This window comes from Humulus lupulus, chromosome 9 (assembly GCF_963169125.1).
Source record: "Humulus lupulus chromosome 9, drHumLupu1.1, whole genome shotgun sequence".
In the NCBI taxonomy this organism is placed as follows: Eukaryota; Viridiplantae; Streptophyta; class Magnoliopsida; order Rosales; family Cannabaceae; genus Humulus; species Humulus lupulus.
In genome coordinates this window covers 20,150,099-20,173,432 of record NC_084801.1, presented here as the reverse complement: position 1 = coordinate 20,173,432, position 23,334 = coordinate 20,150,099, and the positions used below count along the sequence as shown (strand labels likewise).

Here is a 23,334-nt window from a genome sequence, read left to right as displayed (position 1 = left end):
AGGAAACTAATAAGTTACCCTTTTCTTCATTGGAAAAGGTGAAGCCAACCCAGGTACTTTTTACCTTTGATTTAAACCTTTTACCACTTCCAACAAAACCTATTTTTTAACTCTTTTAATCATAAAAAAAAAAATCTAACTTTTTCTCATTTTGAGTAGTTTAATTATAATGATATCTTGCCTAAATAAATCACGGGTCCAATTATTTTTTCCTTTTCTTATCTATATACTGTATTATTTTTTTGGGGGCAACATTATATACTTAATAAGAAAGGACAAATATTTTAATATATTTATTTAGAACGTTATTTAAAAAAAAACCCACCGTCACCCCACCGAGTCCACTCGTGACTCAGTCCGAGTCGATAAAAAATCAAAAATTATTTCCGCCAAAATTCCTTTCCTTTTATCCCTAAGAATTGTTTTTCTTTGTTTTATTATAATAAGTTCAAATAAATAAATATTTAAATAAAAAATAAATTTATCCACTTCCAATATTTTTGTTTTGCTTTTTCAAACGAAAATGATTATTTTAATCCCACCACTCACGATACTCCTGTCTTCTCTCTCTCCACTTTCTTCTCACTCTAAAAGCTACAACTGTTCCTTCTTTCTTTCATTTCTGTGCTTTTTTGGCAGCGAATACTCCACGCTTTCTCTGCCAAAATTTCGCTAAACCCTAGAAAATGCTTCCAGGTAAGGCTTCGGTTTCGATTTTGGTTTCAGCCTGAGCCAGATCTGAAAGCGTTTTCTCGGTAAAGTTTTTTCACGTCTCTCTTTCTTTTTTGTCGCTTTTGTTTTTGATTTTGAATTTGTGTTCACATTGCTTTCTTTTTGGGCTTAGATCGAAGTTCAAGCTTTGATTTTTAGCTTACGCACCTGCATTTTTGTTGTAGATCGAAGTATGATCTTTCTGCTCGAGGAATTGGTGTTTTTGTTGTGAAAAGCTTCCATTTTTTGTTACTTTTGGAGTGGTGGCTGGCTGGTGAGTAGCTCTGAATGGTATTATGTCTTTTTCGGGGTTTAAAAGAAGATGATAAGGTTTATGGTTTTTTGTTAATGAAGTCGAGGTATGAGGGTGAGTCTGTGAGAAAGTGGAGAAAAAGAGTTAATATTTGAGCTTAGTTGAACTCAATGTCTTCGATGGTTACTGTTCTTGCTGTGTTTGAAAGTTTCTTGTGCCGTTTCTTTGAAACCAAACAGATTGTTGTGTAGTTTTTGATTTGTATTTGTTGGAGCAGGGGAACTTTCCTTTCTTTCTGAACTTCTGAAATGGAGGACCCTGTAGTACAAACCGGGGAAGAGCCAGGGGAGAAGACCCAAGTTGCAGAAAAGCAAGTTTCGGGTAATTCATCTTTAGGTGAGAAGAAAGTTGCGAAAGCTGTGAAACCTGGTTCTGCTGTGACATCAAAGGCCTCAGTACCAACAGCTGCTAGTAGGAAGAGGGTGGTTGACCCAAAAGCCAGTTCGGATTCTACTTCAAGTGTGAGGAAATCAACTGTTACTGGTTCGTCACACAGTTCGAATTCGGGTCCGGGGACAAGGCGTAACAGCACTGGAGGATTGGCCGAGAAGCCAACTGTTGCGTCTGCTGCAAAGCAGAGCAATGCCACTACTGTGGCTGGGAAGAAGACAATGGATCCATCAAGGCGGTCTCTCCCCGAGCTCAGGAGGAGTTCGCTGCCTTCAGTGGCTACTAAACCTTTAAACAGAGGGAGTGTTTCAGAAACTAAAAAGTTAACTCCGGTGGCGTCACCAGCCGACCGTAGTCTGAGAAGATCTACTGAGTCTGCTGTGACTAAGCAAGCAACAGTCAGTGGTAGGTCAACAGTCAGGCAATCGTTCTCTGTTTCTTCTCCTTCGTCTTCAACTTCTTCAAGAAGAGTGATCTCGACCTCGTTAGATAGTACTGGGGGAAGCGCGATAAGAAAGACGGTTTCTAAGCTTTCTTCCCCATCTTCTCGGTCTCCTACAGTCTCTACAGGATTGAGATCTTCGTCTCTGTCGTCATCTCAGGATCGAAGTTCTACTCTATCTGGACGTAGGAAAACGGGTACTCCTGATAGCAGGGATTCGAAGTTCATTGTTCTTCCGCAGGTGGAGATAAAAGCTAGTGATGATGTGGTGAGCACCACGGTTATCATAAAACTATTAGTATTGTAGAATAACTCAGACATTTTGGTGTTGCTAGACCATACCCATCTCTAATTTCAGATAATGTTCCACTCAGTTAATTTTAATGATACCCAGATAGTAGTTCATCTTCATAACTCTGGGAAAAGTATTTTCCTTCACTTTAGGATCTAACTTTTCACTCATCTCAAACGATGGAAAAAGAAAAGCTCTATAAGACCATACTTTGTTTGAAGATTTTGGAAAATAAATAATTAAACATACACGCTGAAAGTGGCTATGCTCGACTATCTGATACAATCTCCGATCATTTCTTTCTGATCCAGCATGCACTAGATTGCCAACTTAATTCACTTTCACATTTAAATTTTACACAAAGACATACATATGCGTTCATTCTGCATGTGTATGTATCGTGCATAGAATCAGAGCACTGCAGTTGAGAATTGTGTGCACATGGTGTCATTGCACGCTTTACTAAAATTGCATATGTTATTACTCTGGCTCTAGTTCTACATATGTCTATTATAGCTACTAGTGTAATTGTAGCAGGGGTAATCATCCTCACAGACTTTACTTATCACAGCTCTTTACTTATTTCAGAGGTTGGATCTCAGAGGTCACAGGGTTCGCAGTCTCACAGCCAATGGGTTGAACTTGTCATCAAATTTAGAGGTAAGTTTGTGTTATATATGGTAATTATTAAAATTAATTATAGAGTTTAAACCATTATGTTACTAAATGCTGCCAAAATCTCTTCACCTTGTGTTTCTTGGTTCCTTGCCTGTGAGATTGTTGTCATTGGTCACTGAAATTTTGATGGATGAATCATACTTGTGATTTTTGAATTATGTAGTATTGGAAAAATAGTGTCAGCTGTTTCATGTGCATTAGTGTTTATGATAGGATACTCCCAATTTCAACCTCCTGATAAACTCAACGCCTTTCTGTTGTGCATGTTCATATATAGGAAGATGTTTTCAACTAGCAGTTTTTTATACCCAAAATATTGTACCAAACGAAGTCTGAAACTGGAAACAAGAGGCTTTTACCAAAATTAGAAGTGTCTAGAGCTGTGGGTTATATATGGATTTTTTAATATTTTAGAGGGTTTTCAGGAAATATTTCCCCTAAGATATTATTATGTGAACAGTTTTGTATTCCATAAAATGGCTTTTCCATTGTCTTTAGGAGCAGAATTATGATCACAAGGTTAACCGACTTGCATGAAATTCTGAGCTACTAATTTTTTGTTAAGTGATTTTTGTTTGTTCATTAAGATGACATTCTTTGTTGCAGTTTCTTTATCTTAGAGACAATGCATTGTCTACATTGGAAGGAGTGGAGATATTATCACGGGTGAAGGTATTTTACAAGTGAACAAGAAGCTTTCCTGTTATTATGATCACACCTGCAATAAGAATAAGTAACCAATGAAGTTATAAACCTTTATAACAATAAACGTGTAAGGTGTGTTTGCTGTCTCTAAAAAATAAATAGCTTGTTAATTTATCTATAATGATTTCTTTTGATCAGGTTCTTGATTTAAGTTTCAACGATTTCAAAGGGCCTGGCTTTGAGCCTCTTGAGAATTGCAAGGCCCTCCAGGTAAACACTAAGTTGCTTTTAAATTGTCATGTTTTAAATGCTGACTCATCCATTTGTAAGTTCCGAAGGGTTATTTTTTCTTCACTTGTGTAGCAACTTTATCTAGCTGGAAATCAAATCACATCATTATCAAGTCTTCCCCAGCTTCCTAATTTGGAGGTAAGACTATAAGTCTTATTTTGCGGATCAGGTTTTTTAATTATCAACTTGTAATGATCTTTTCAATTTGTCTTAATGATTCTTTATTCTTTTTTTTTCTTTTTGTTTCTTGTCCCTTGGCTTAGTTTCTCTCAGTTGCTCAAAATAAGCTGAAGTCTTTATCAATGGCAAGTCAACCACGACTACAGGTCTAGTTTCTTTGGCTGTTGGAAGCTTTTTTCATTTATTTTTTCGTTCTTTATTTGATGAATAGCCTTTTAACTTATAAATCATTTAATGCAGGTGTTAGCTGCTAGCAGAAATAAAATTTCAACACTAAAGGGTTTTCCTTATTTACCTGTCCTTGAGGTCAGTTTATCATCTATGCCATTTGATTCAGGCTATATTTTAGTCAACTTTCTATGTACTCCAAGAACACATTGGATATATATGTATGCTTACATCATTGGATATTTGCTTCACCTGCAGCATTTACGAGTTGAAGAGAATCCAATTCTTAAAATGCCTCATTTAGAAGCAGCGTGCATTTTGCTTGTTGGTCCTACATTGAAAAAGTTCAATGACAGAGGTATTCTTCACCTCTAATTGTCTTATTTATTTTCATGAATTGGCAGGATGTTGTGTGTGTGTGTGTGCATGCACACGTGTTTGTTCCTCCCTAATAACCATTTTGTTCCGTTTGAGTGTGTTGTGTGTGTGTGTTCCCCCCTAATGACCATTTTGTTCTGTTTGAGTGTTTGTACTTGTGGACATCTGGTTTTCCTTGTACTGGTTGGTCTCTCTCTCTCTCTCTCTCTCTTGTGATGTGATTCTTTTTCTTTCTATTTGATTGATGGGCTTTTGCTCATTTTATGTTCTCTTGCTCTAAAAGATCTTCATGATTCTTTTTCTTTGTTAATAAGATATGGTGACATGGTGTTTCAGTTTTTTTTTTTTAAATAAATGATTAATGAGCTTTGCTCATTTTATGTTATCTTTTGCTCTCAAAGCTGTTTGCAGTTTTTAAAAAATTCAACAAGTTAACTTGTTCTTGTGGGTTCGGACAGATCTTTCTCGGGAGGAGGTAGCAATTGCAAAGCGTTATCCTGCACACACATCTTTGTGCCTCAGAGATGGTTGGGAGTTTTGCCGTCCAGACCATGCAGCAGGTTTGTAATTAACAGGGAAACTACTGATCACTTTGCAAATTCAGCTCTAGCATTGTCAATTAGAGCACCAATAAAGTTATATTAAGAGTGTTGTGATGAGAACAATATGTCTGCTGAGGTTATACTGAGTTGTGTATGTTGTTAAAATGTTATTAAGTTGCTTAAAATCGGAGTAGATAGTGTTCTTCTCCATACTACATTTTCTTTTCATACTTTTGATATTAATCTGCATTTTCTAGCAATAAAGTGTAGAAAAATTAAGGTTTTATTTCCATGCATTACACCTATCTTACATCATGTATATACTATTTTTGAACATGTTTTATTAACCATACAAAATTGTCAGTTACTACGCAGATGTTTTATCTTTGTTCTTGGTTTATTTGCATTTGATGATTTGCTCTAGCAACACAAGGCAGGGGATGAAAATGAAATTAATTATTCATTAATCTCTTTCGGGGTATCTTGGACATATATTATATTTTATCTACTTATTTGAATGCTGTATAGTGTTTATGTCTGCCATTGTCAGTTAATATGAAGATGTATTATCTTTGTTCTTGGTTTATATGCATTTGGTGATTTGCTCTAGCAACACAAGGCAGGGAATGAAAATGAAAATAATTATTCATTAATCTCTTTCCGGGTATCTTGGACATATATTATGTTTTATCTACTTATTTGAATGCTGTATGGTGTTTATGTCTGCCATTTAATTTGCATACATTAAACTTCTGCTTTTAAGGATATTTTGCATTTGTGCTAAACATCTGTAATTATTTGTCTGAGAAATGCTTTGTTTCTGAATTTTGGTATGTTGGATAGATTCAACGTTTCGCTTTTTGGCTGAACGATGGAAAGAGCATTTGCCTACGGATTACCTGGTCAAGGAAGCCTTTGTGGATCGACCTTCTGAAGAAGATGCTTGTCACTGCCACTTTACGTTTGTGCAAGAGAGCACTTTGAGTGTTGATTCACAGCTAGTTTTGAGATATCAATGGTTTGTGGGTGACAGAACACCAACAAATTTCACTGTTATTCCTGATGCCACGGGAGAGGTAATTGGTTTTTGTGTTATTGTCAATGTTTTGAACCTTTTGATGACAATAAATTGTTTATTCATTGTGTTTCATGCAAAGGTTTCCTTTGTACTTTTAACATCTGACAATTGATGTTTTGACAACTTTGTTCGTTTAATTCTGACAAATAAAAAAAAAACTTTATTTGTTTGATAATGGGTTACCAGGTTTATTGGCCCAAGCATGAAGACATTGATAAAGTATTGAAGGTTGAGTGTACTCCCATACTGGGAGAAGTTGAGTATCCTCCTATATTTGCCATTTCTTCACGAGTTGTACGAGGTAATTATTTATTTATTTTTGCATTCTCTGATAATGAAAAATTGATCTTGAAGTTTAGCTCAAATAGAAAAGAGAACAGTTTATGCCCCATAATTTGAACTGACTTTACCTTCTTGAAAAGGAAATGGAATCCCGAAGGTTGTGAAGCTTGAAGTTCATGGGGAGCTAGTGGAGGGGACCATTTTAAAAGGCCATGCTGTGGTTGCATGGTGTGGAGGTACTCCTGTAAAGGGTGTTGCCAGGTGAGTTGTGTATCTTATGTGTGGTTTGTTTGAGTGTATACACTCTGTAACCATCCTTGGCGATTAGCGTAGGTTTATGCGATGGTTAACATAAAGTGTCTGAAGATGTGATCATTGGTGCTAACAAGAACACATAAACCGTTGTTTATATATCCTGCTTCGAATGTTTTTCATGCATGAAAATAATGAAGTCACATTTCTATTCACTTTTTCAGTTGGTTAAGGAGAAAATGGAATGGCAGTCCCGTTGTAATTGCTGGTGCTGAAGATGAAGAGTATTTGTTAACTGTAGATGACGTTGATTCCAGTTTGGTTTTTATGTACACACCAGTAACAGAAGAGGGTGCCAAGGGTGAACCACGATATGAGTACACTGAATTTGTCAAAGCAGGTACGCAGGCTCTCATTCTCAGAAGATATTGTCTTCTTATCACATATATCAAATATAATTGTTGATCAATAATGTTTTCAACCTTGTCAATTTATACATTTATATATATTGATCACACTTTTTCAGTATATTCACATGGGTCTCTTGTATATACAACTTGGGCTTACTAGAGCACTTGCACTTATAGTGTGAAACATGAGAGTCCTCACTCCTTACTTGAAGTTGGACTACGATGAACAGTTCAATTTATTTGTAGGCAAAATTTCTAAAACTGGTATTCTACCAAGATTTCTCAAGGTTCCTCTGAATTAATCATTAGATGTAGGTAAAGAAGAGGACATTATTCTTGAATTGTTTGTATTGGTTGATGAATAATATAATAAAATACAGCCTAATTTAACAAGAGAATACAGTATATATATTTAAACAATCCAAACTTCTAGGCAAGGTATCTGGCCATGGAATCAGATGTAAAAATTAAACCAATCTCATTTAAAAATAGGCAAGAATTTAAACACCAATGACCAGCTGGTAATTTCATTTTTTTTTTACATAAATCTTTTATTGTTGTTCATGACTAACTGATAATTATACAAAACACCCAATTAATTCTTAATTTTTTTGGAGCTGCTAGCATAACTCAATCTATATATGCCTGTTCAGTTGAGCACAAAATATTGCTGTCTGAAATACATGTTCCTTTTATTTCCTTTATGTTAGTAGTTGCTTTCAATTTTCACACTGATTCAGTTGAAAAAAAAGAAGTTTCCGTGGCAAAGAAAAAAAAAGAAGAAAGAAAGAAGCTATTATGTTATAATTATTTATGTTTTATTTTCTCAGCTCCTCCATCCGTTTCTAATGTCCAAATTATTGGAGATGCTGTCGAAGAAAATACCATCAAAGGAGTTGGTAATTACTTTGGAGGAAGAGAGGGCCCCAGCAAGTTTGAATGGCTACGTGAGAATTTGGATACTGGGTAAGTACACCACTTGTTTTGTCAAGCGTATGCAACACCGAGAACAAGTTGAACTTACTCTCATAGTCTCTTGTAGTTTGGTTATGTTTCTCTTGCTCATTGTTGGTGAATCACCTATTTTAATTCATTAGATCACTAGTTTTCATTTTGGGTCTTTAATTGTTTGGTAAATTTTTTTATGCCTTTTTGTTCTTCATGAGGTATAATTCTATTGCATAACTACTTTTGGTAAATCAATATTTGAATTGTTATTGGCTATAATTATATCTTTTAGTTTAAAGTTAAAACATGGCTATTCGAAAACACTTTACTTGATATTTTATCAACCAAATCACTTTCACTTGGTTGCTATTACTCATTTTTTTTTGGGAATGAGCTCTGTTATCATTTATTTTCTGGTGACTTTTATTGGCAGAGACTTTGTGCTACTCTCAACTGGCACGCCTGAGTACACCTTGACTAAGGAAGATGTTGGGCGGCGCTTGGCATTTGTATATATACCTATTAATTTTGAAGGTTGCCCATTTAACTTTAATTGTGGAAACATATAATTAATTTGTAGTATTCTTAAGGATATCAACAATTCTGGTTGGTGCATTCTTCAGGTCAAGAAGGGGAATCTGTTTCAGTGATGTCTCATGTAGTGAAGCAAGGTAACACAACACTTATTTTGAGTTTTTCTTAATAATGTTAGTTATCAGTGCATTTTTTAAACAAAAATTCTTTAGATATCAGTCAAGTATCTTTTATTACATTCATGTATTTATTTTCTTTAAAAGATGTTCCTTTTTACTAGTAAAATTTAGGTTTACCATGTAACACACCCTTACTTCCTCATAGTTACAAACATTTTTTTTTTGCTGACCTCCAGCACCCCCGAAGGTAACAAATGTCAAGATAATTGGGGAAATAAGAGAGAACAGTAAGGTTACTGTGACTGGAACTGTTACCGGAGGAACTGAAGGATTTAGCAGGGTACAATGGTTCAAAACTGTTTCTTCTACTTTGGATGGTGAGAAAGACCTTGAAGCATTGAGCACATTAAAGATTGCTAAGGTAGATGGTACTTTCAATGAGTATAAAATCTTAACAATCAGACAAGTTAAGATATTTTATGGTTTATGCTCTATTGCATTCTAGTGCAACTGCTCAACTAATTACCAACCTCAATGCAGGCGTTCCGCATACCTTTAGGAGCTGTTGGTTATTACATAGTTGCAAAATTTATCCCGATGACCCCAGATGGTGAATCCGGGGAACCAGCATACGTCATATCAGAGAGAGCAGTTGAAAGTATGTGAATCTCTTTGTTTTCATTTAACATATTGTTGACTATTAAATTCAATCAAGTTGAAGTTTATAAAAAGGAAACAAATATAGAAAAGAAAAAGAACGTTGTCCTATAACAAATATTTGAATTAACTAGTTCCCTTGATCTCTAGCAAAGACAGCTCAGTTTGGATCTTTAGACCCTGCCTTTCTTGAACTTCTAAAATTAATATTTTATGCTCACAAATGTTTGACATTCTTGCAGCTCTTCCTCCTAGCTTAAATTTCTTATCAATTACTGGGGATTACACTGAAGGTGGAATCTTGACAGCATCCTATGGTTACGTAGGTGGTCATGAAGGAAAAAGTATCTATAAGTGGTATCTCCACGAGGTATTCTCTTTTGTCTACCTTGCATAAAAGCATGATATAAGGGTGTCTTCGAACACTTTTGGAGCTGGAACCAAAAAAGAAACTCAATCACTTATTCCCAACAGAACAATGTAGTTCAATTTAGCATAATCATCAGAGATAAAATAAACATTCCTTCTCACACCCACTGCATCCATCTATAAAATAGCTAAGTATAAAACTTATTTAGCATTCCTATATATAATTGCTGAATCTATAATTTAGTTGATGTCTTCGAGATCTGTAAAATATGTAATAGATGTGTTATCTCTTGCTTGTATGGTGTTTTACATGCATAAAATGTTTGTTAAAACCTTGTTTTTTTGGTAATACTCTGCTAACTGGTAATATGCAGGTTGAAAATGAACCTGGTAATCTAATACACGAGGTTTCGGGAATACTTCAGTACCGTATTACCAGGGATGCCATTGGCAAATTTATTTCTTTTGAATGCACCCCAGTGCGTGATGATGGAACTGTGGGTGAGCCAAGAACTTGCTTGGGGCAGGAAAGTATTCGACCTGGTATAGTTTCTTTTGCTATTGTCCTATAAGTTATATTCATGATGTTAATATTCAAATAACATCGTATTTTGTTCATAACTGTGTTTACAGTAGAGTGATGACTGTGACACATGAGATCCGTTTTTAACTTTTAAAACAATTGCATCTGCATGTGAAACTTGTTGAACCAAAACCTTTTCCTCTTGTTTAAAGATTCACAGTGATTTTTTTTTTTTCACTATGCTTGTAAGTTTTGAATTTATTTGTGGATAAGTTTAGGTATCTCTTTTTAAAAGATTAAACTATGGGTTTATATTATAATAGGTCCTGTTTATCAAGGCAATAGCTTTAAAGCAAGCTACGTGTACCCTCTCTTAAGATGGTAGCTACTAGAAAAAAGTAGCTGCTGAGCTTATGTGTGTTTTATATACTTGTCAAGTGGAGAGCTTTTTTTGCATTAACTCATATAACACTATGGCCTACACTGTTACTCCTTTATTCAAAATTCAGTTTCTGCATTCTATTTTATTTAGCTCGCATAATAAATTGTGTGAAGAATTTTTTTTTGCATTTATTGGTATTTAAGCAATATAATTGCTAGCCATGATGGGTCATGATCAGACTACTATATGACTCCTCTGGTGTGATCACTTCTAATTGTTGTGCTTGATATCAACTCATACATTTTGCTACTTGATAATTAGGAAGTCCAAGATTGCTTTCTCTACAAATAGTTGGAACCTCCACTGAAGGAACTACACTAAGTGTTGACAAAAAATATTGGGGTGGCGAAGAAGGAGAATCAGTTTTTCGATGGTTCCGGGTATTTATTTAAAGTACATGCAATTAGTTGGAAGTAGTTCTGTCTCTTGCAAAAATAACTTGAAAGATGGGAGAAATGCTGTGTATATATGGTTGGCATTATCAGTCAAATAATATTTCCCCCTAATATCTGTTTTTGGATAAATTCATGTTCATCCTTGGTGTGGAACATTGTCTGGTAGAAAATGGATTAATTAGGAATATCTTGTTTGCAGACTAGTTCAGATGGCACACAAAGTGAAATTTGGGGTGCTTCCGCTTCTTCATACATGCTCTCCCTTGGTGACATTGGCTTCTTCATCTCAGTATCATGCGAACCTATTAGAACTGACTGGGCTCGTGGGCCTATTGTTCTCTCTGAACAAATTGGACCTATCATTCCTGGTACAGAGTTCATTTGATTTTCCCTTCCATGCCTGGGAATAGTGTTCTTAATGTCTTACTCAATTGTTTAAAGCCTAGTCTGTTTTTCTTGTTTGATTACAGTTCAACTTTTTTCTTGAGATGATAATGTATTTTTTGAGAAGATGGAAATTTCTAATTGGACGACAGTAATTTTTATTTTGAAATTGCCTTTCAGGTCCCCCTACTTGTCAGTCCTTAGAGTTTGTTGGATCAATGATAGAAGGTCAGCAACTGAGCTTTGTTGCATCGTACAGTGGAGGGTGAGACTTTAGATACACTGCTTTATTTTATTTTTTTCATTGAACTCTGATGCTATAATTTTTGGATATTTTCTTACCTAACCCAAATATGGTTTATGGTTTAGGGAGAGAGGATCTTGTTTCTATGAATGGTTTAGAATTAAAAGTAATGGTGTCAAGGAGAAACTGAGTACTCATGGTAAGTTCTGTTTAGGATAGAATGCATATGCTCACCGGTTCAGGTTTACAATATTAAAACAGTAAACCTTTTCTTTTCACCAGATTATCTGGATTTGACTCTTAATGATGTGGGAACATGTGTTGAACTTGTGTACACTCCCATGCGTGACGATGGAATGAAAGGGAACCCTAGAAGTATTTTATCTGATGCAATTGCTCCTGGTAAGTCATATTTTAATTGTGAGGAATTCAGCTGAGCTTCCCTTGTGCTTATGTATTTTAATAAATTATTATATACTTATTATTTGATGATTGTTGTACAGTGTCTTTTTAAAACAGCTAGTGAGATTGCTAAGACATTTTATGTTAAATGGCATATTAATTCAACTTGGAGCTTATGTTGATTATGAATATCAAACACATTAAATGGGTACTATACGGCTGTGCTCTGTGTGAGAAGGAAAAGTAGTTTACAGAAGATCGCAAACAAATGCAGTGTTTCAAATATAGTTAAACTTAAACCTAATTTATTTGCAAATATAATTTTTACAAACAAAATGAAGCATTCTACTGTACTAGAACCCTCAAGATGAACTTAGGGAAATGCTCTATAGGGAATATGAAACTCTTAAGGTGTGATATTATGTATGTTTTGGGAGAATAATTGTCTATCACGTTTTACATGACAATTGCCTTGAGAAGGTGAAGGTCCATGCCAAATTTACTTTTCATCTAGAGTTTTGCACTTCTTTTTTCATGTAAAAGATTGTTATACAGCTTTCTTAGATATGGTAATTTTTAGTGCTGCACATTTTTCAAAGCAGTACTGGTGGAAATTTGAATATGAATGACAACATATGTGGTTTCCATCACGCAATCGCTGAACGTGTTTCATGTGTGTTCTATACATAGCATGAAGTGTGAACCACAATGTCAAGGATGGAAAAATGAAGTTGGTTTTGCCGTTATTCATTATATAAGATTTATGTTGCTAAGGTTATTGAAGGTTCATTCAAACAAGGTCTGATCCCTTTGTTCATCCATTCTTGACCAGCGGATCCTGTCGGAAGGGAGCTTGTAATCCCTGATTGTTGTGAGAATGAGGAAATAGTTCCCCAAAAGACATATTTTGGTGGACAGGAAGGTGTTGGAGGATATATTTGGTACAGAACAAAGAGTAAGGTGGATGCAAATGCTCTAATGGATATATCTGATGCACCTGAAGATGTGGTTATATGCAGTAAAACACTGTAAGTTATCATATTTTGTCACGTATCCTGGATGTTTCAGTTTTTCTTTTTGTACTTGATATGAAGTCTGACTGATGTGTATATGTGGCAGAATGTACACACCATTACTTGAAGATGTGGGGCATTATTTGGCTTTTTATTGGTTACCCACTCGTTCTGATGGCAAATGTGGAAATCCATTAGTGGCAATTTGTGACTCTCCCGTTGAACCAGGTATGATTAGGTACCCAATCTTCTGTTATATTGTGAAGGTTAATTCTGTTGAATTGTTGATACTCAGTGAAGTGAGGACCTACTCTGGAACTGTACTTTCTTCTCGATTGTGATCAGCATTATTGGATTAGTAATTATTCTTGAATATTTTTTTTTGCGTTGTTCTTTTTATTACAATATCTTTTTCGCATTCATTTGTTTTACACCACAAAATTCATATACTTCACTGAAGTGGCAACATGGTGTATGCAGTACATGTTCCTCATTTTCTGTCTCTATTGGTTTACATTGGCGGCAGTCATTCCAAGGAAGACCTGTTTAGTTGATTTGAATCTTTCTCTTGGACGCATTGTAGTCTTTTAAATGTTGTTTTTTTGACTGACACATTGAATTGAAAAATTGGTGCAGCTTTCCCTGTAGTGTCTAATGTTCACGCTGTAGAGTTGTCTTTGGGTATTTATTATGGAGAAGGGGAATATTTTGGTGGATATGAGGGGTCAAGTCTTTTTAGTTGGTACAGAGAAACTAATGATGGAACTATCATTCTTATTAATGGAGCCATTTCTAGAACCTATGAAGTTACTGATGATGACTACAACTGCCGGCTTTTATTTGGGTACTATTCTTTCTTCCTTTTCTTATGCTAATTAGTTCTCTCTCTCTCCTCCTCCTCTCCCTCCCTCCCTCCCCGATATAATAAGCTAGCCAGATAAAATCACGAGCTCACATGATGAGGCTTTAAAATTATAAACCTGATATAACTAACTTGTCCATTTCTTTTAGTTACACGGAGCATTTAGTAATGTTTTAAGGCAGGACATATCCATCAGTTGGATTTGAAAATCAATTTTCAAAGTTCTTAACCTTTTCTCTCAGGTATACACCTGTTCGTTCTGATTCTGTTGTGGGAGAACTAAAGTTGTCTGAGCCAACTGGAATTATTCTTCCAGGTAAGAAATTTCCTATTTGATCATAGTAAGAACTTTGTCTAGGTTTGCCTTTTTATTTCAGAAAAAGTTTGGTCAAATGTCATATAAGTTTGACTTGCTTAGTTAATTTCATTGTTGTGAACGTGAATCCTAAAAAAAAAGGATGGGCTTTTCAAGCTGCTAGTGCTTATACTCTTTATACATTAATACTCATTTAGAACTTTAAATTGGTTTTGGATGTGACATTCCACCAGAACTTCCAAAAGTAGAGGAGCTTGTCCTCACTGGAAAGGTGATTGAAGGTGATGTGCTAACTGCTGTTGAAGTGATTCCAAAGAGTGAGACTCAACAGCGTGTGTGGAGCAAGTATAAAAAAGATGTTAGATACCAATGGTATGTATGCACAATGGCCATCTAAAGGCTCCTTGACATTATCACCATTGTTGGGTTCCTTTGAACAGTTGGGTCCTCTGAAAATGACATGTACATGCATGCATACATGGATACATACATACATACATACATACATACACTAGACATACATAAATTCACTTTATTCATACATATATGTATTTATACATATAGACATACACATATATATATATATGTATTTCTCTAGTATACCAAATAAATATTTCACTTTATTCAGGGAAGTTCCTCAAACTTATGCAAATCTCTGCAAATATAACTGACTGCCAGCTTACTTCTTATTTTGCTGCATTTTCTTACGACACAAGGGGTGCTGCAGGTTTTATTTATCAGAATCGGGAGAGAAGAAAGACTTTGAACCTTTACCTGCACAGCGTTCCTGCTCATACAAGTTGCGGTTCGAAGACATTGGACGGTGCTTGAAATGTGAATGCATTGTGACTGATGTGTTTGGAAGATCAAGTGAGCCTGTGTACGCTGAAACAGCACCTATCCTGCCAGGTACTCTTTTAAACTGGAGTAACTTGAACAGTTGAACAAGTTGGTTTCCTATTTTCTGTTTGAGGAAAAAAACTGTTGTGAAATGTGATTTGGTTCTGTTTTAAAGAAGGCATCACACATGAAACGTAGTTTAATTTTTTTTAGAACAAACAATTTTTTTTATAACACTAAGCTAAAAGACTTCATTTGGTCATGCCGGAGCAACTTTGGCAAGTCCATGGCCAAGAGTTGCATCACATTTCTTTCTCACAATGCTAGATATCATTTATTTATGGTTTTATTGATTCTTGTATTTTATTTATTTTTACAGGATATTTATTATTATGGATTCTAGTTTATCTCTCTCTCTCTCTCTATTATATATATATATATATATTGTGTCTCATGTTACTGCATCCATTAGTTCGAAAAACAAAGTTTTGCTGTTTTTGTTTACTTTCTTACATGGTTGGTTTTCTAAAATTGTTATCTTTTGTTTTGGGGATAATTATTCCTTAAATTCCATCTGAATTATCTGGCCAGGGATTCCTAGAATAGATAAGTTGGAAATTGAAGGTAGGGGTTTCCATACCAATCTATATGCTCTTCGTGGTGTTTATAGTGGAGGAAAGGAAGGAAAAAGTAAAATTCAGTGGCTCAGGTCGATGGTTGGAAGTCCTGATTTGATCTCTATACCAGGTAGAGTTAAGACCTCAACTATTTCTCATATTCAATGACATGTATTTTTTTTTTTCTATTTAAGTCCATTTATCTCAAATATCTATTACTGAATATATGATGATGAACAAGGGAAGGTCCAGGTAAGGAGCTGATGTGTGTTTTCGTATAACATGTATAATGGCTTGCACTTGTTTATTAGATCACCAAATAAATTTAGTTATTGTTACTGAATCTTTTTTTTTAAAAAAAATAGTGTCAACGAGTTTATTCACCGTGGTTCCAAATATCATGTTAACCTGACTTGGCACCTAGAGCAATGCATTGATGTCATCTTGCATGATTAGGATTTTGGTTGACTACACTATGGAATTGTAAAGTTACTTTGAGAAGTTAAGGAATTGTGTTTATAATTATATTTTGTATATTAGAGAATATCAAAATTCTCCACAAGAAAGAATTACCATCTGTATATATGCATCATACATTCAATGCCAAATTATGTTGCAGGAGAGGTAGGGAGGATGTATGAAGCAAATGTTGATGATGTGGGATACAGGCTGGTTGTCGTCTATACTCCTGTGAGAGAGGATGGAGTGGAGGGACAACCTATCTCTGCATCAACAGATCCAATTGCTGTTGGTAATTAGATTTATCTCACTATGATCTTATCTTTGGCTGGACTTAGACATTAGCAAATTGTTGTTGGAAAGGACATTATCTTTGGCACCCCTCCCTCCCTTCTGCTTTGGAGATTAGTTGAATTTATTTCAATGTTTGAAAAATACTGTTGCACATTTCTTGCTTTCTTTGTGCTCTGTCATTGCTAGAAAAACCTTATTGCAACTCGTCTTGCTTTGGGGAGGTTGATGTTTTTCTACCAACTTTTACTGATTTTAATAATGGAAATCTGGTTCAACTGATGATTTCTGAGCCTACTAGAACTCTTCTCAAATTTAAATTCTTGGCTTTGATTTCTTGCAGAGCCTGATGTTCTTAAAGAAGTGAAGCAGAAGATTGAACTTGGATCTGTGAAGTTTGAGGTAATTCCATGATTTGAATATTGTCCGTGTCCCATAAAACTAAATACAATCAGTATAAAGATTCTCCTTCATAGGCTCACAGCTTATATTTATTGATACAGGCACTGTGTGATAAGGATCGATCTCCGAAAAAGGTTTTTACATGATATTCTTGCTCTATTTCTTAATCTTTTTTTGTATTAATAAATTTAAAGGTCTAAAATCTTTGGTGCTCTTTATTACAGGTTCCGGTAGTGAGCAACCTTGAGAGAAGAATTCTTGAAGTCAACAAAAAAAGGATCAAGGTTGTGAAACCAGGTTCTAAGACTTCTTTTCCAGCAACAGAAATTCGGGGTACTTATGCACCACCATTTCATGTAAGTTTATGCTCAGACCCTTGATGCTCTTCCCATTTGATGTAGTCTTCTTCCAAATAGGCTATGATGTGAAATTTGGATTTTATTGAGTTTCCAAAGAGGCTCTTCCCTGTATCTTATATCTGATTGAAAGCTTTTATAAAGTTGAGGGAGGGCTATAGAAAGTGGTTCAGGGTCCTTTACATAGTAGTGATTTTCTTCCTCTTGTTCATCTAGAGGACAATCTGAACTTTTGAATTGGGTTAACCTAGGGAGGTACAGAGTCTCCCTGGTGAACTTACTCTCCGTGTATTTTTAGGCTTTCATGGTGTTGGTTTGTAAATGCATGTTTGAGTGCTCTTTCCTCATCTCAATAAATGTCTATTGGCTTAGGACACTGTATTTTGTACGTTTTCTCTGAATAGGAATTGATTTGGTAATGCCGGCTAAGTAGGATACAATACCCAATTAAATCTTCGCATAGTTGAGTTAAGATAGTCGTCAAGTGTATATTGTGGAAAATTTGGAGGGAAAGAATAACAAATAATCTTCATTATGATTGGAAAATGTCTATGGAAGTGTTAAAAGATTAAAACATTTTTAATGCCTTTCCACATTTAACATTGATTTCTTTAAGACTAATTTCAGTATTAATTCACTTACCACTTTTCACTAATTGATATGCTCCTCATGTCTATCATGACAGTGCCATGTAGTCATTAATGTAACTATGTGGCACTATGCCACTACAATTTTTCATTATTAAAGAAACTGGATATTTAGTGATATACAGTTTTTCTTTCAACTTTGAAGTGTTTACCGATTAAGATATTTCATATTAGCGTCATTTCATACTTATTTCCAACCTGTTTCTCTTTACCTATGCCACCAACAGTGCTGGGTTTTTTCTACTAGTAACATATGGTGTGTTAGAGAAACTTAAGTCTTACAAATGTACAGGTGGAGCTGTTCCGAAGTGATCAACACCGGCTTAAAATTGTAGTTGATAGTGAGAACGAGGTAGACCTGATGGTGCAAACTCGACACCTCCGAGACGTTATTGTGCTCGTGATAAGAGGCCTTGCTCAGCGATTCAACAGTACATCTCTCAATACTCTCCTCAAAATAGATACATAGTAAAAACATCAAGACTGAGTCCATTTTTATGATTTTTCAATCTTTTTTGTCCATTGAAAGTTGTCATTTTTCCCATTGTTTTTGATACATGATCACCATTGGTATTGGTGTTTTCAACCTGTTGTGTAGAAAAAAGGAGATGTTGTATAGTAGTCCTTAGGCTGATGGTGTCTAATTATTGTAAATTATGATATTTTTGTTACTACAGCACTCAAATTTGCAGGTGGGATGGTGTATTCTGTGTTGAGATAATTTTATTGTGTATTCTGCACCTTACCACCATAATGTAAAAAAAGTAAAACTTTCATTTGTTTAAGCTCAAAGTTATCTTTTTTACTTTTAGTAATTAAAATGTTACCATAGTTTAAAAAATCATTAGAAAAATACATTTTTTCTTTGTGATAAAGGTTCACTAATTATTTTACATTCGTGAATGTTTTCAACTTTCTTCATGAAAAGTGTGATCAAATTCGATAATAAGTTTATTTCATTATAACTAATGATTTTTTTTTTCTAATGAAAAATGTGGTTATAGTAAATCAAACTCATTAATTTAAAGGGTTTATTTTTTTAGTTATATACATCAATAGTAATACAAAAAAACATTATACCTGCAACATCCCATATTTTTCTATACGTAGGAATATTAAAGGAAAATAATTATTAATCAAAAAGGTATTTAATTATGAAAATTAATGGGAAGATATTATTGAATTAAAAAGGTAATTTATTTATGGAAATTAAATTAAGTGTGAATTATAAGAATTTTAAGATGGATTTTAATCTCTTTAATTATGTATTATTTATTGGAAATAAATAATGAGAAGCTTAAATAAAAATAATTAGAAATTAGAAGAGTTTTGTGAAATTTAATAAGATTAAAATAATTAAGATTTAATTATGTTTTATAGTTATTGTAATAATATTTGGGTTTGAGAGAATTTTGATTTATTCAAATTATGAGACCAAAATATTATTTAATATATAATGGGAACTTTAGAAAATTTAAATGACTTATTTGGATGAATTATTATTATTTAACTGTAAAAATACAATTTGGTAAAATTATAATTTATTATAGATTTGTTTTAGCAATTAAGTGATTAATTAAAATAAAAGAAAAAGAAATAAATTGAATAAATAATTTACTTTGGATAAAGATAGGTAATATTCAGCTTTTGGAAACTCTTCCCGTACACAAATACCCAAACCCGATTATCTCTCATTTCCCGTTTTTCTTTCTTTCTCTCTCTCGCTTGCTGTCTTCTCGAGCTTTGACGAGTGCCTACTCGGCCTCCAAAAGCTACACATGCTAGACCGTTGGTTGTAGAATCCCTCGAAATATCGGCCCGCGGGCCTCCAAACCTCACTTGCCGATTAAGGTCCCCAAAAGTTTGATTTAAGTTCGACCTTCGTAATGATTTCCGACGAAATTCCAACCACCTCGAGCCACCTTGAGTTGAAGCACCACCACCACTGCATTCCTTGTGTCTTGGGCTTCAAAACCCACTAAAGGATCGACCATAAGGATCACCAGAATCCGTCATGGGTGCTCGCCGGAGTTGCGTGGTTCCACCACTTTTCAGCCAAGATTTAAGCACTTCCAAGCCGTTCTAAGCTAAACCACCACCAGCACAACGTTTCTCGTGATTTGGGTGCTTTGATACCAAATTTTAGTTTGTTTCCTCAACCACCATCTTTGAGTGGTGGCCTGCCACCGTCGTTGGAGCTCCACCGTGGGTCTCGACCAACAATAGTTTTGAGAGCTTTTTGGAATTCGTTTCGAACTTTGGAAATCGCCTATACGCTCATACCATCATTTCGAGCGCTGTGGTATAAATTTCCAACCAAGTTTTTAATTATTGGACGTTTTAGAAATTTAATTGTGATTTAGGAATTTATGTGCAATCAGAGTAATAATTGTGCATTTTGAGCTAGTTGATAACTTGAAAATATTCTGGTTTCCTGGGATATATTATATATGTGTTTATTGCAGGGGTTTTATTTTCGGGATATCTGATTTATAATTGTTATGCTGCCAAATTTTATCGAAAATTATCAAGCTTTTAATAAGTTAGTTATTTTGGTTATTCAATGTAATTATGAAATTTATTTCAAGTAACAGTTTTTAAATCTAACAAATTAGTTTAAGAATGTTACATCCAAATTTTGAGAATAAATAAATAGCCTCAAAATGTAGGCTCGAAAAGAGTGAGCTCGAAAATAACAAATGTTATTGATCAAGCTATTCCAGATTTGTTATTAGGACTCGAGTACGAGTCGCATTATTTGAGCCTGAGTTGCAGGCTTGAAGACACAAACCTTCCCTGAGGGACGAGTTCGACAAAATCACTGGATGAGGAGGAGGCTATAACTGGAATGATGAGCTCGAAGCCAGGCCGATCTCGAAAGCGCGTCAGCGCAACAATCGAGCTCAGTGATGTGTTTTGTAACATCCCAAAATTTGTTATTAAGGCTGAGTGCCTTAATTACTGTGCCTAGAGGGCATAATTAGAATTATATGTGTGATTAATGGATTATACGTGTGATTATGTGATATGAATGATTTGTGTGGTAATGTAACTAGATATACATGTTTATGTGTGTTTACCCAAAAAAGATTCATCTGTTGATGTAACTAGATATACATGTTTATGTGTGTTGATGCGCGTGACCATTTAAGCAGCTACGTTTTTGGTCGACCATCGACCAGAGGAGAATTCACTCAGCAGAAGGCATATTTTATGGGCGACCAAGCTAGTCGTAGTATATCAGATATTTTCTAAAGATAACTGATCTTGCATTTATGTAATAATTGTAATTTTCATTATTATTTGAGATGCACTTGTATTAAATGTAATCTAGGCCCAAAGGCCCATAAGAAGATCCTTGAGCCTATAAATAAGACTAAAGTGACTCATTTGAGGGATCTTTGAGATTTGGAGAGAGAATTATTATTTTTAGGCAATACCTTGTATTTTTGGTTGAGCTTGTGAAACTCAGTAGACTCTAGTTTACTGATCACAAGTTTTCATACATTAATAATAACACTAAGTGGACGTAGGTCGTTACCAACACCTAAGGCCAAACCATTATAAATATTTGTGTCATTTATCTTTTTGGCTTGAATTCATCTCATTTCTATTGTTTTATCTGACTTCGTATCATTTGCCAAATTAAGGGTCAACATTTTAGTGCTTTCATTGAGAGCTTGAACTCAAGACCTCTACGAAGAAAAATCGCGAAAACAACTAGGAAAACTGGGCAAACTTCTGGTAATGCGCCAACCCAACCTCCTCCACAACGGGTGGCTGAAGGTGAGCCACAAGTGGAATTGGAAAAGGAGGAGATGGATGCTGAAACTCTGAGAATGACTCTGATTGTGCTGCAAGAAGAATTAGCCAATTTGAGGGCTAATTAAGAGAATGTGGCTGAAACAATGGTGTTGCAGCAAATGGAAATTGATAGGCAGCGCCAAGAGCTAAATGAGCGGCAGGATGACATGGACCGCCGACAGAGGGATGCCACCGCTGCCGTGAAGGCAGCCATTCAGTTGGCCCGAGGACAACCTGTACCTACCGCCCAACCTGATTAGCCACCTAGTACTAACCCACAACAAAATCCACAATCAGATGATCCCCAACATTACCACAATCTGCCATAGCCAGCAAACCCTCAGAGGCCAGAACAATCCCCTGCTGCTCAGCAGGAGAGGCCGTTCCAGGATCCTGAGCAGCAGCTACCCTCTCGTGCTGGTCAGGATAATCCCCAACAACAAAGGCAGAATAGGGCCGGGTGTCACGGGTTGACATTTTGACAGCGGAAATGCCCGTGCGACACCTTGAATCCTCTGAGCCAAGGTCAGCCTTCTAACCATTCGAATAACAATGGGCACATTTTTTCGTGCGACCGTGTGCCTCTGCACACTTCTGTCTCTCGAACAACTCTCGCTGAGTCATGCTCTCAAACATCTATGAGTGCAACCATGCATCAAGGCTATCTATCCAAGGCACTCACACTGTCCATAGGTTCTCACTATGGCAAGGAAAATCCCAACACCGATGCTCACCCAGACATTCGCAAGTCAAGGTAGCATGTGTGGCCAAGAGCCAACACCAATCTGACGTGCCGACACCTCTCATCATGCCCCATTCGATACTATCCGATTAGCTCACATCACAGACTAAGGACTTCCATACGTCCGTGGTCCAATCCTCAAGGCACCATGCCTTCACGCATCTTGGCAAGCCCTTGAGACTAGCTGCCAGACTAGTAGCACACACTGGACCTCTGTCCTACTCAAGCATAGTGCACCCTCCAATGCTTGTATGCTAACAAGCCCCACGAATGACTTCCCGTGCCATCTCGTGTCGAGACTTGTGGCCATGGCACACCACAATGTCTCTCGAAGGTTCAGGCCACATTCCATGCAAGCGGCATCCCGGCGAGCCAAGGGAACCATACTCCTAAACCTCTAGCAGCACACTTCGACGCACTACCGGGGATGCCCGGTGTGAGACCCCCACTAAGGTCCACCGGGCGGACCTCGGCATCACTCAAGGTTGCATGTCAGCTGGGGGCAGCAGCTGGGTGATGCGCATTTGTTGGGGAACAGGTGCATTGGTTGGTCACCTCTGTTGGGAACAGGTGTAATGCCTTCGGCTAGATCTGTTGGGGAACAGGCGCATTGGTTGGAATTTTCGGTGGGAGATCGAGTGTTGCTGAAACTCACTCCCCAGATTTGGAAGAAAATCACAGATAAGCGCTACCACAAAGGGCTGGTTCAAAAGTATGATGGTCCCTTCGAGATTGTGCAGAAAGTGAGTGCAGTGGCTTACAAATTGAAGCTACCTGAGAGATTCAAGGTGCATCCGACTTTTCATGTTAGTTTCTTAAAGAAGTTTCATGAAGACAAGACCGAAGGAAGACAACAGGTGGTATGGGCACCTCCTACTGTAAGGAAGCAATTTGAGAAGAGATTGGCTAAGGTCCT

General features: G+C 36.0%; 1 protein-coding gene and 1 long non-coding RNA gene across 2 annotated transcripts; both read left to right on the top strand.

Moving 5' to 3' along the window:
- The first annotated feature begins 578 nt into the window (after window positions 1-578).
- Window positions 579-18,657, top strand: LOC133801358 (187-kDa microtubule-associated protein AIR9). Its single transcript, XM_062239547.1, has 39 exons — window positions 579-755; window positions 897-985; window positions 1,242-2,124; window positions 2,737-2,808; window positions 3,433-3,498; window positions 3,670-3,741; window positions 3,835-3,900; window positions 4,026-4,088; window positions 4,183-4,248; window positions 4,369-4,468; window positions 4,947-5,048; window positions 5,874-6,106; window positions 6,295-6,409; window positions 6,531-6,651; window positions 6,867-7,042; window positions 7,883-8,018; window positions 8,434-8,534; window positions 8,624-8,671; window positions 8,890-9,074; window positions 9,194-9,311; window positions 9,553-9,680; window positions 10,054-10,222; window positions 10,906-11,024; window positions 11,239-11,407; window positions 11,604-11,688; window positions 11,793-11,866; window positions 11,950-12,069; window positions 12,902-13,097; window positions 13,189-13,310; window positions 13,719-13,926; window positions 14,187-14,260; window positions 14,494-14,632; window positions 14,988-15,169; window positions 15,692-15,847; window positions 16,337-16,468; window positions 16,811-16,869; window positions 16,971-17,003; window positions 17,094-17,225; window positions 18,165-18,657. Exons 3-39 carry the CDS (start codon window positions 1,273-1,275, stop codon window positions 18,339-18,341), a joined length of 5,166 nt encoding a protein of 1,721 aa, XP_062095531.1. The 5' UTR covers window positions 579-755; window positions 897-985; window positions 1,242-1,272; the 3' UTR covers window positions 18,342-18,657.
- Window positions 18,658-19,505: 848 nt separating this feature from the next.
- On the top strand, window positions 19,506-20,898 carry LOC133800490 (uncharacterized). The gene is made up of 2 exons (XR_009876488.1): window positions 19,506-20,174; window positions 20,587-20,898. It is a non-coding gene; the product is annotated as an uncharacterized LOC133800490 (long non-coding RNA).
- The last annotated feature ends 2,436 nt before the right edge of the window (window positions 20,899-23,334 follow it).